Raw genomic sequence first — 12165 nt, forward strand, 5'->3', positions numbered from 1 at the left:
TCTCCCCCCTTTAAGATATTGGTCGCTGATCTTGCGACCACAAAAATGATATAAACTTTGCAATTGATCGAAATTTCACTCAATGTATATATTTTCTATGAATTAATTATGCTTATTTATGTACAAAATAATACTGGCCATTATTCACTAAATAAAGTTGCTAGAATACTTTTTTTTTTATTGTGGATATTATTTCTGGCAAAATTTTGGTACTAAAATTGGTTGTTTTTCATTGTTTTTAATTTCTTCTATCTATCTTTGTGTTTTTAACTTTTGATTTTTACAATTTTTTCAATGATTTTTTGTGAGGGCTTGCATGCCTCCAGGCAACAGTGTTGAATTTTAATTTGCGAGCCCTGGCCCATAGAAAATCCTTTTAGTGAGGATGCAAAATGACCTCACAATTTTGCACGATAAATTTGTAATATGAAAAGTTCATATGAATTTTATGATATTTTTTGTTGTCTTACTCAACATTTGAGAACAATTTTTTTCCAAAGTTATGCAATATTTTGCAAGAACATATTACACCTGAAATTGCTCAAAATGATGCTCAAGTGGTTATGTATTTTCACACCCAACTTTGTGGTTGCTTTTATTTGCTATTTATTGATTTTCCAGCTTATTAAGGATTGGTTGGGCAGCCAATTTTTATTTCATTTAGGTAAAAACAATTCTGATTGTATGTCCTTGTTGCCTCATTCATGTTTATCTTTAATAATAGTACAAAAAAGTTGCTATGCTTGTTTTCCTTCTTCTCCTGGAAACAGTACAGGCCACTGGCTGGTGTATTGTCGTACTGCTTGTCAATTACTAGAAGATAGATACAAAATTGATGTTGATTTCAGTTGGAAGTTCAATTTATTAATGTCAATGCTGAACTGAATGACAGCAAAGTGATTCATCAACTAACATTTTGTTTCTTTTCTTTTATTTTGATTATTAGGTACAAGCTGTCCCTCTAACAATAGTATTCAGACTATTCCTTCCTCGATGCCTTACTCCATCATTTCTGACAACTACCCTTTTAATTACAACAATAATCTTGAGTGTTTATGGCTTCTCCAAGCTGCTGCTAACCATTCTTTAGTCATTGATGTCTTGGTCTTCACATTGGAAAGTGGATATGACTATCTCTACATTGGACTTGGTCACAACCAATCAACTAATAACTCTGTTGTCCTTGAGCTTACTGGATCTATAGCCCCAACGAGATACTATCTTGGAATGAGGTCATATCTTCAATTTGTATCTGATTCTTCTATTTCACGGTCCGGTTTCTTATTAAAAGTGGCATCCATTACATTAGAATGTAAGTAGGCAGGGTTGTGTTAAAAATTCAAAGTTACTAAACATGTAAGAACAAAATAGATCTTGAATAATTGTTATGAAAATAGTGGAAGTTGTAGCATTAGTATGAGAAGAACTGCTGTTATTTTCATTGTCATAATATTGGTAATGATAAAGCAGTAGTACATATAGGAGTAGTAATGATAGTTAAAGTAGTGGCAGCAGCAGTAATACTAGTAGTTGTTAGTAGTAAATATAGTAGTAGTAGTAGTAGTAGTAGTAGTGGTAGTGGTAGTGGTAGTGGTAGTGGTTGTGGTTGTGGTTGTAGTAGTAGTAGTAGTAGTAGTAGTAGTTGTAGTTGTAGTTGTAGTTGTAGTTGTAGTAGTAGTTGTAGTTGTAGTTGTAGTTGTAGTTGTAGTTGTAGTTGTAGTTGTAGTTGTAGTTGTAGTTGTAGTTGTAGTAGTAGTAGTAGTAGAAGAAGAATTAGTAGTGGTGGCAGAATTAGTTGTAGATGTAGTAGTAGTTGTGGTACTGGTAGTAATGATGCTACCACTTGTCGCTGTTGTTGTATTCAGCGTAAGAAGTAGCAGAAATAGAAGTTATGATAGCAGTATTCCTTTTTATTTCTTAAAAGATTGTGATACCAATATACATGTATGGTATGAATTCTATATGAACTTGACATTCATTCCCTAATATATTATAATTTGAAAGAGGAACAGTATTTTTTCCAAATGATATCTATCCCTCAAAGTAGTCATTGTAAAATTGATTTTCCTCCAGTATCTGAATCTTGTGACGCAGACCAGAGAGTTCCAGTAGGATCTAAGTGTGATGGAGTCATGGATTGTTTTGATAATTCAGATGAACTTGGATGTGGTAGGTTAATCAATTTCTTCTTGTACAACCATGCATTTCTGTACGGATTGATGCCCCATTTGTATGGGTAGTTTCAGAGTTTTGTTTTGAATACATTTGCTTTCAAAAGCACCTAGTGGGAGATCACCTACATTGTTTACACGTAAACATGTAAAATCAATATTTTTTTTCTTCCAGCAGAAGGGAGAGAAAAGGATCAGTAAAATCTTCCTCACAAGCTATATGATGGTCAGGTTAATTTTTAGGAGTTATTAGTCATGGCACCAATTTGAAGTGGTGCCTTTTTTTCTTTGAGAAGTCAAGATTTACTCTTTTCTTTATTCAATGTACATGAAGTATGGTCTATTTTGGTCAGATTATTAATACCATTAGAATTGTGTTATTAACTGCCCTAGTGAATACAAAAAGGAATCATGCCACTGTTATGCTGAAGCCCAAGCTTACAGTTTTCTCTTCAGTCTGGATTTATTTGTCCCAAAATTGTACTTTTTAAATCTGTTTTCAATTTCGGTTTAACATGATGGGGATGCATGTCATAATGTAATACATGTATCCTCAACATGATAAACAACATTTCTATGTGTTTTGCTGTTTCTTATGATGTAGAATTGGTGTGAATTGAGATCTTTAATTTGATGTTGAATGTATTTTTATGTAAATTTTTTGTAAAGGGTTATTGGAATTCAGCTTTTCAGCCTTCTAGCCTTCCTTCCATCCCCCCATTGGTTTCCTCGCAATAACTCGAAAAATATTAAATGGATTTAAAAAAATTTTGGTGTGTACATGAAGGTAGATGACACCAAAATACAGGCTAAGTTTGATTTCGGTGCCCACAGGTTGCAGCTTATTATGCATGTTGGTTTCTGCATAGTAACTAAGGAAATAATCAACAGATTTCAAAGAACTCTGGTGTGTGTATATAGACAGATGACAGCAAAATACAGGCCAATTTCGATTGCGAAGTCTGCAGGTCAAAGGTCACAGCTCATATATGCAAGTTGGTTTCTGAATAGTAACTTAGGGAATTATAAACAAATTAACAAAATCATTGGTGTATATGCACGATATTATTAAGTTCAATAGTATTGAATGAATTTCTGATTGCGTTAAGCGGGAGCATCTGTGTCCTTCTGTGTCCTTAGGACACGTTAAATTTCTAGTTTATTGAGTGTTTTATCCTTAAATCAGTGAGTTTTTTCATTCACATAAATGCTTCATTTTTCTAATGCAAACTGTCATTTAATTTGTATTTGATAAAATGTATTTAATCTTTATACAACAGAGACCAGTGAAATTAATGACTCAATCAAATTTTGTTTTGAATTGGATTTATACCGTCAAACGCTTGAAAATCTCTGTTTGAAAAAGTATAGATGTTTAACAGTTTAATTTGTTTCAATCCTAATCTAGCTAATATTTCACTCTCGGCTGGAGAAATATACAATCTGACATCACCTGGATATCCTTCCAACTATGACAACAATCTTAACCTGGTATGGACCATATTAGCACCTTCAGATTATCGCATCATCATCTATGCAACAGACATCAGCACGGAACTTAACTATGATTTTCTTTATATTGGCGAGGGATTGACCTTTGACCTCAACAATCTCTTAATGGAGTTTACAGGGTCTTATGATAGGAGTTTACAAGTTCTTCTGCCTGGGAATAAAGCTTTTATCAGCTTCACTAGTGACTATAGTACTACAAGACAGGGATTCTTCCTTGAAATATCAACTTCTGATCAACCAGGTAGGTTAGAGGAAATGTACATGTATGTTAGAGCATGAGAAAAAAATATGTCAAGAATTTTAAAGACAACACATAATTTTGCAGTTATATGTACATGTATCAGGTGTCATTTTTTTCTTCTGAATAGACCAAACTTGTGGGACTAACTATCAAGCATTCTGTAATTCTTTACTATTGAAAGTTTGCAAACTTTTGAACACAATCATGAAGTTTATTTTAGCTGAGCAAATTAGACTACTACATGTACATGTATTAGGGTACGATCATGAAAGCGCGTGTTGGTTGGAAATAAGGTATAGTTTACTTTTGTTCTCAACCCATAAAGAAAAAATCTGAAGAATTACCTCAAATTTTTTGGCTGCTAACTGCAGCCTTCCTCCGCGATGACCGATGTGACCTGATTTGACCTAGTGACATAATGAATGATAATCGGGTCATAGATTATTCACCGAGGGCCAGATTTCTTGGACATCGACACCTTAGCTCCTCTTCCTTTGGAGTATCGCAGCACAATCACATCGAATCGCCTGGACATCACATTGACATTAACAAGGTACAAGTGCTGGACAGGTAGCCGCGGTACTTTGAGAGAGGAGTGAAAGAAGCGATCTACATCCAGACGTTCAAACCTTCTCTCAGCAGTGACGGGGGTGATACAAGCTTCAAAGTGTCTACAACCCTATTATCGATCACTACGTCATTAGATCAAATTGGTTCACATCATTTATCTTTAAGGAAAGCGCCGTTAGCATCCAAAAATTTTGAGGTAATTCTTTGGATTTTTTTCTTTATGCATTGAGAACAAAAGTTCAACTTTCCCAATTAAATACATGCTTTTGGCAAAGGGTACTAAAAGGAAGCGGGATAGTACGAGAAATCTGCATAAACTGATTTTGTACCATGTTACAATTCAAAGCTTTTCTGAAAATGCAGGCCTATAAGTGTACATGTACACTATTATTATTGTGGTACTTGTATATATGTTATTTTTTGTTTCAGCCGGTGATTGTGGGAATTCTCTTATGTCCTGTAACTCATCAGATGTCTGTATTTCTGCCTCAGCGTTTTGCGATAGTCTATCTGATTGCCTTAATGAAGATGATGAGATAAATTGTGGTATGTAGAATAGTTTATGATAAAATCATTCCTTACGTCATCTTTAGCTAGTACATCCTTGCTTCCGATATCTTAGTGAACTCACCAGTCAATGTGATATAATTCAGTTTTTTTAATTTAATTTTTACCATTTCAGCTACAGTAATGAGAGTTATTAGATAATCCAGAGATATATACATGTATGTAGGAACTAGGATGGAAATAAATGAAAAGAAGATGGATGAAGTGATTGTAGGCATTCTGAAAAACAAAGAAGCAAATTGTATAAGAATAAGAGAGGAGATTAAGATATCAATGAATCAAAGCTAATTTATTTCACTATTCATTTTGTGTGTACATGTATGCTTGTATTTGTTTATTTGTTTAGGTAATATAATAATCGTATTTATAATTTGTTTTCCATAACTTCAGATGCCAGCTGTCCGTCAGATGGTCTTCAAACTATTCCTGCATCAACACCTTTATCCATCATTTCTGACAACTACCCTATAGCCTATAGCAATTTAATCAAGTGCTTATGGCTTCTCCAAGCTGAAGTTGACCATTCCCTGGTGATTGACATCCTTGACTTCACATTGGAAAGTGGATATGACTACCTCTACATTGGACTTGGACACAATCGATTAGATGAGAACTCTGTTGTCCTTGAGCTTACTGGATCTGTAACTCCAACAAGGTACTATCTTGGAATGCAGACATATCTCTACTTTGTTACAGATTCTACACGGACGCGATCTGGGTTCTCATTGAATGTGACATCAATTCCATTTGAATGTAAGTATGGAAAGATTTTGTTTACAAATCAATCATCTTCTCTAAAGTGACAGTATATAAAAGTAAACAAAACATCTCAAATAATCAATGGTGACTTACTCTTTAGCTTTAATAAAAACGTTGGTAATGTTAACTACACTTGAGTAACATCAAACGTTGGAATGTTACAAATGCGTAGCAGTCATTAAATGATTAGAATAAGAATATGACCTTTTTCTTCAATTAGGATTTAAAAGTAAATGTAAGAAGTTGCAGTTGAAATAGGCCCATTTTGTATCCTTTCTCTATACCTTGGAAAGGAGCTGGGCAACATTTACCCGTCTTGCAGCTTTTCAGATCAACTAGATACCAATGAATTTAAGATACAGTGTATGAATGTAGTGATCGAGGCTGAAATGATGGATCCATATCACTATTTCTAACTTAAGTAAACTCAGATTACTGTAACCTGTCAATGCCTGAGATAACTTGGTCTAGGGTGTATAATAAAAAAGTAGGGATATAGTTTGTAAATTCACCCTTTCTCATTTTTCTATAGTAACTGAATCTTGTGATGTAGACCAGAGAGTTCCAATAGGATCTGATTGTGATGGAGTAATAGATTGTTTTGATAATTCAGATGAACTTGGATGTGGTAAGTTTAAAATACCAACTTTACGACTTTGGCTCATGTATGCATATGGGAATGATATTGTTTTCATCAGATTTGGGGGTCATTGGGTCAAAGGTCTCAAACATGAATAAATGAAAGAAAATTGCCCTTCTGAAAATAAGAAGACTTGACAATTCAAAGGTTCAAACTTGCTATCTGATGTAGTGGTTAAAAGGATCTGGTTATATTTAGTAGTCATAAGGTCTGAAGTTGTAGAGGTCAATAAACACATAAATTGTCAACAATGCTACTGTACAACCTGCTTGTTATTCATATGATCCATGTGACATTGATGATATCATCAGATTTGGGGTCACAGGTCATCAAGAATTAAAATGGCTCATATTTTGTATAACTTGATAGATGTAATAAGTAAATCAAATTAAACATGATTTTTGTATGCATATTAGACTGATAATAGGATTGGATATCCTGAAAGTAGTGTGCAAATTTAAATATTAAATTTGTCCCCCCAAAATGTGGCCTTGGTGGAGGTGTGAAATTTGACTGCTTGAGTTGAGAAAATAATTGATTTGAAATTGCCTGTATCTCTTGAATTAAAGAATGTGTATTGCAATAGAACTTTATATACAGCAGGTAATTGCATGAAATATTCAAATTCATTGAATATCTGACCCCCAATATTCTAACTTTTTATTCCACTTCACTAACTGGACAATCTATAATGATTTGAGAGTAATACAAGAAGACAAATCATTTCAGGATTGTCACACATATAAAAGGAATGGAGATACATACTTTATAAGTCTTTAATCATATTTTACTTAATTCATTTTGTTCTGTAGTATGGAAGCACTTTGAAGTTTGGGTGTTTAATGTCAATATCTGGAAATGGCAGTAGATTTTGAATTTGCTCTTTATAAAATGACTAGTAATAATATTCATAAATGTGTTTTTACCAAAATCTTTCACAGCATGACCATGATAAAAGTATGTTGAACTTTTTATTTCAGTTTCAATCGATGGATCATTTATGATAGCTGGTATATTTTCATCTGATCTGAATGACCCCTCTACAGTACTATACCAGAATACAACTTCAAGCATTATCGATGGTGTAAGTTGAACAGGATGATACATATTCTTATTTTGAGTAAAATGGAAAACATTCTAATGAAATCACAGACAGATCACTTGCTCTTAAGACATGATATTTTCTCTTTGGATACAAGTTCAATGGTCATTTAGGGGATACATTCAGTTAAATATAAGGAGCAGTATCTGCACCTTTCACTATCACATACTGTAAAGCATATTTACTGTCCAAATAATACTTTTAAATGAAATAAATATTTTAAGTAAAATATATAATATTCTAATGAAATAACAGACAATCACTTGCTCTAAAGACAGTTGAATACTTTAGTTTATGGATATTTCAATGGTCATTTAGGGGGTACATGCAGATATATGGAGCACAATATGGTTAGCTACATGTACCTTTCGTTACCACATGCTGTAAAGCATATTCACTGTCCAAATAATACATTTAAATGAAATAAATATTTTAAGTTAAATAGAAAATATTATATTGAAATAACAGAAGATCACTTGCTCTAAAGACATTTGATTACTTTAGTTTATGGATATTTCAATGGTCATTTAGGGGGTACATGCAGATATATGGAGCACAATATGGTTAGCTACATGTACCTTTCGTTACCACATGCTGTAAAGCATATTAACTGTCCAAATAATACCTTTATGTTTTGGATTTTTTTGTTTAATAATAATGGTCTCTTAATGAAAATGGATCCAATATATTTTCTACAACAGACCTTTGGTAATTTCTACGTTGTTTCTTCAAGGTGACTACTGGATAATGAATGATCTTCATATTGCATGACTGTGTACATAGTTTTGAATACGAGACTCTTTCTTATGCATAAAAAATAATCAAGAAACTTTTTAACATCTCAGTTTTACGAGAATGGCAAGTTAAAATGTAGGCCTTCTTCTCATAGAGAGTTAGTTCTTTTTTAACCAAACCACTTTAATTCATGTTTAGAATGCATGCCATGCTGTATAATTATTGAATTATTTAATCTTAATGCAATCTGTTCTTTTCAATGACCATTTTGTATATTATTAGTTGAGATATTTATGTGAAGCACATAGAGACTTTGTGTATTATGCACTATAAAAATGTAATTTTATTATTATTATTATTAATGGCAACATGTTTGGCATTGGTTAATACTTAAATCTAGTAGGGGTTTGGATTAAACTCTGAAATAATGAAATATTTTGATTAGTTTGTGTTGAAAGCCAGTTGTCTAGAATTTTTCCATTCCTCAATAGATTGTGTTTTCAAATTCACTGATGTTCTTTTTTGTAATCACAAGGTTGTGACTGGAATGGATATTTGCTTTAAAAATGAAGTCATTCCTAGTTGGCTTGTTATGTTATCCTTATGGTATTATTTTCCATGACAGATGGATGCTGTCTTTGAATCACTAGGACCTCTGTATTTTGGAGCAACTGTCACAGGTTTCAGGTATGTAAACTGTACTGTGGTATATTTAATAAGATACTTAATATGATGTAACCAACCCAAATTACATACATGAAAAAAAATATGCTCTCCTTATTAAGATTTTGTGCTTCTGGTTCATGGGATAAAATGATGATTTATATGAATATAACTATATCCAGAGATATTATTATTATTTTTTCAAGGAATGGAAGCATCACTACGCACTTCCAAGTTCAACTGAATAGTTTGATAGAAAGTAATGACACCAATCCTTTGATGGCTACTCAACAACTGATCAGTGATTCTATCAAGAATGGAGTAAAGAATGGGGTATTTGGAGACTTGCCTGTCATTAATGGATCTGTTGTTATATATCAAGGTATTCCATCTACCATTGTTAAGTATTTCTCCCCATGGTACTGTCTGTTCATATTAAGAATATTTATGACACAATGATTTTCTTTGATTCTCTTACACTTCAATGACACTGTTCCATAACACTTTACTTCTCCTCACAATATGTGACCTATAACATCACAAACCAAGTTGTTGTTCCTATTGTAAGACGTCCTACAATTTTTTTTAGTTTAGATAATTTGCGATGCCTAACATGTGCTTTTATGTAGATGAAGATTAGTGAATTAGGCCTTTTGAAATAATGTCAGGTATTAAGATCAACTCCAGGTGGGCTTTTCCCAAACAAAATATAACATTTTTTTTTTTACTTTCTATGAAATCAGACTCAAGCTGTCCCTCAGATGGTGTTCAAACTATTCCTGCCTCGATGCCTTACTACATCATTTCTGAAAACTACCCAATGGACTATGATAATAACCTGAACTGTTTGTGGCTCCTCCAAGCTGATGCTAACCATTCTTTAGTCATTGACATCCTTGACTTCACATTGGAAAATGGATATGACTATCTCTACATTGGACTTGGTCACAATAAATCAACTAATAACTCTGTTGTCCTTGAGCTAACAGGATCTATGGCTCCTACAAGATACTATCTTGGAATGAAGTCATATTTGCAATTTTTATCTGATTCATCTGATTCACGATCTGGGTTCTTATTGAATGTGACATCAATTCCATTTGAATGTAAGTATGAAGAGAGTCCTTATCTATTTCTACTGGTGATTGTTTTGTAAAATTGTGATTTAAATCTTAGTCTTGTATGAGGTTTCTTTGAAATATAACTTTTAACCTTAATCCTGGGTATATAATTGCTCCCCTTACGATCTCGGCTGTGGATTGTGTGATAGTGATACAAATTTGCATGAGGGTAGAGAATGATAATGAGAATGGTAGAGAATGATATGATCTATGTGATGGCATACATATGTAGGTGCATTTTATAAAAATTGATATATTTTACTTTACATGAATTAACTATCTTAATTTATTCATAAATTCTTACTTTTTGCTCTACTTCACTAAATGTGACCAGCTTCCCAATGCTAAAAAGAACTCGCCCAAAGATGAATTTTAAGATTTTCATTGAGTTTGAAAAAGTAGGTCCTGAGCTTTAAAGTAATATATACTAGCAGCTTGTGAAAACTGCTCTACAATTACGTACACAAATAATAGAATGCACGAGAAACTATTAAGAGACAGCTTTCAAGAAATAAGTGGAAAACAATGTTGAAGTTCAGGTTTCACTCAAGTACTGCAAACTCGGTGAAACTTCAAAGCAGTCCACATAAACTTGTGTCTAAGCTAATCTTGTATCTTGCTTTCCGTTCAACTGTACACTTTCAATTCTGACAGTATTTTAAAGAATAATTTATCTTCCAGATGAGTTTATTTTTTTAATTTTTGCTTTTTGAAGGCCATATTACTATTTTGGTTATTCACAGAGAACTTTTTTCTGGCAACTTTTTGTTGGTTTTGGGGTAGCTGTTCACAAATATACTCGTAGAATGCTGATTATCTTTATAGCATTCCTAACAATTGTAAATGAAAAGAATTTTGCTATCAAAATTATTTTTCTTTTTCTTTATTTTTTAATTTCTTAGGTCTTTTATCGTTTTACTTTTATTTATTTATTTATTTATTTATTTTTTTTTTTTTTGGGGGGGGCATTATTCGTTGGTGACATTACTTCAGCCATAAATAGCATCAAGTTAATTGACTTATCAATAAAAAAAAATTTAAATCACTCATTTTATAAATATTATCTGAAAACACATATTGCATTGACTTTGTAAGTGAAAACAGGATTTTGAGCAATTTTTGGTCTTACCTGCATGTACATAATATTGTGAATTTTGTAACCACATACCAAGGCATCACTAATTTTGTCTCTTAAGTGTGCAAGACTTGAAAGTAGAAAGTCAGCTAGAGGCGTGGTTGACAATTTTGTGCAGCTGATTTATTGCAAATAATGGAGGATAAGGGTTCAAAATAGTTTATTATGTCATATTGTCATATTTTTCTCCAATAACCCAATCTCTTTTTACACTCAAATGCCACATTTTACTTCCATACTGTATCATCAGATTTATGCAACTCCTATAAACTAGTCCTTTCATCTTCAGAGAAAACCTTTCTTCATAGAAAAAAAAAGATAAATTATTGGGGTTAGAATAGATTATCAAGTAAGTTTGTCACATTTTCTCCAATAATCCCCATCTTCTTCTTATTCTTTAAATGCCACATTTTACTCCCATACTGTATCATCAAATTTATGCAACTCCTATAAACTAATCCTTTCATCTTCAGAGAAAACCCTTCCCCATATAACAACTCCACACAATCTCTATACTAGATCCATCCAAATTGATCTTTTCATATTTTTCCAGTAACTGAATCTTGTGATGCAGACCAGAGAGTTCTGGTAGGATCTAGTTGTGATGGAGTCATAGATTGTTTTGATAAATCAGATGAACTTGGATGTGGTAAGTCTGTTCCTTAGTTTAAGTATTATTTTTTATCTGGTTATTTATACAAAAAAAGAAGGTACATTAATGCATAGTGGCAAGAGAATGAATAACTTGGCGGGGAATTTCATTGTCAACTTTTTTTACTGTGCCATAGGGTAATGTGTTGGTTAAGAGAAGAATTGAAAATTGGATTGTACACCCTTTTTAGATGCATTTTTTTAAATTGGTTTTGTTATTTACTTGATTAAAAATTGTAACTTAGAACGATTGCCCAGCAAAAAAGAAAGATTTGTAGCTAAAATGTAGGCTTCCAAC

The 12165-nt window shown here is 32.7% G+C and overlaps 1 protein-coding gene across 1 annotated transcript in view; it reads left to right on the top strand.

Annotated features, from left to right (window-relative positions):
• LOC129254562 (uncharacterized) overlaps positions 1-12165 on the top strand; it is a 177994-nt gene that overhangs the window by 106263 nt on the left and 59566 nt on the right. The window contains exons 72-82 of the mRNA XM_064113465.1: positions 947-1312; positions 2074-2169; positions 3580-3924; positions 4924-5040; positions 5452-5814; positions 6353-6448; positions 7441-7544; positions 8923-8984; positions 9167-9342; positions 9704-10066; positions 11770-11865. Of these exons, the coding sequence (XP_063969535.1) occupies positions 947-1312; positions 2074-2169; positions 3580-3924; positions 4924-5040; positions 5452-5814; positions 6353-6448; positions 7441-7544; positions 8923-8984; positions 9167-9342; positions 9704-10066; positions 11770-11865 (2184 nt within the window). The remainder of the gene's footprint in view (positions 1-946; positions 1313-2073; positions 2170-3579; positions 3925-4923; positions 5041-5451; positions 5815-6352; positions 6449-7440; positions 7545-8922; positions 8985-9166; positions 9343-9703; positions 10067-11769; positions 11866-12165) is intronic.

The sequence above is a fragment of the Lytechinus pictus genome, chromosome 1, assembly GCF_037042905.1.
Source record: "Lytechinus pictus isolate F3 Inbred chromosome 1, Lp3.0, whole genome shotgun sequence".
In the NCBI taxonomy this organism is placed as follows: Eukaryota; Metazoa; Echinodermata; class Echinoidea; order Temnopleuroida; family Toxopneustidae; genus Lytechinus; species Lytechinus pictus.